Below are 262 nucleotides of genomic sequence, written 5' to 3'. Positions count from 1 at the left end.
CACCGTACAAGAGAAAAAATCGAAGCAGTAAACAGTCTTATAACAAAGATAACATAGTTTCGGAATGAAAAGAAATATCCCCACCACTGAGTCTGAAGGTTGCATCCTTTATTTTTAACTTTTCGACTCGTCTTTTGCAATAACTTCGTGATATATATTGTCTTCGTGCTGTTATTGTTATTGTAGATAAAACTGATACTAATTATCTGATTCCTTTGTCAGAAAATCATGTGTTTATATTTTTTACGTGTATTCTTTGTCG

General features: G+C 32.1%; 1 protein-coding gene across 1 annotated transcript in view; it reads right to left on the bottom strand.

The window, feature by feature from the left end:
- The window catches only part of LOC119588298 (ctenidin-1-like), a 2,259-nt gene extending 2,154 nt beyond the window's left edge, over positions 1–105 (bottom strand). The window contains exon 1 of the mRNA XM_037936991.1: positions 85–105. Within this exon, the coding sequence (XP_037792919.1) occupies positions 85–105 (21 nt within the window). The remainder of the gene's footprint in view (positions 1–84) is intronic.
- Positions 106–262: the final 157 nt, after the last annotated feature.

The sequence above is a fragment of the Penaeus monodon genome, chromosome 23, assembly GCF_015228065.2.
Source record: "Penaeus monodon isolate SGIC_2016 chromosome 23, NSTDA_Pmon_1, whole genome shotgun sequence".
NCBI classification, from domain to species: domain Eukaryota; kingdom Metazoa; phylum Arthropoda; class Malacostraca; order Decapoda; family Penaeidae; genus Penaeus; species Penaeus monodon.
The sequence above is the reverse complement of the archived record's forward strand: the minus strand, read 5'-3'. Positions and strand labels throughout refer to the sequence as shown.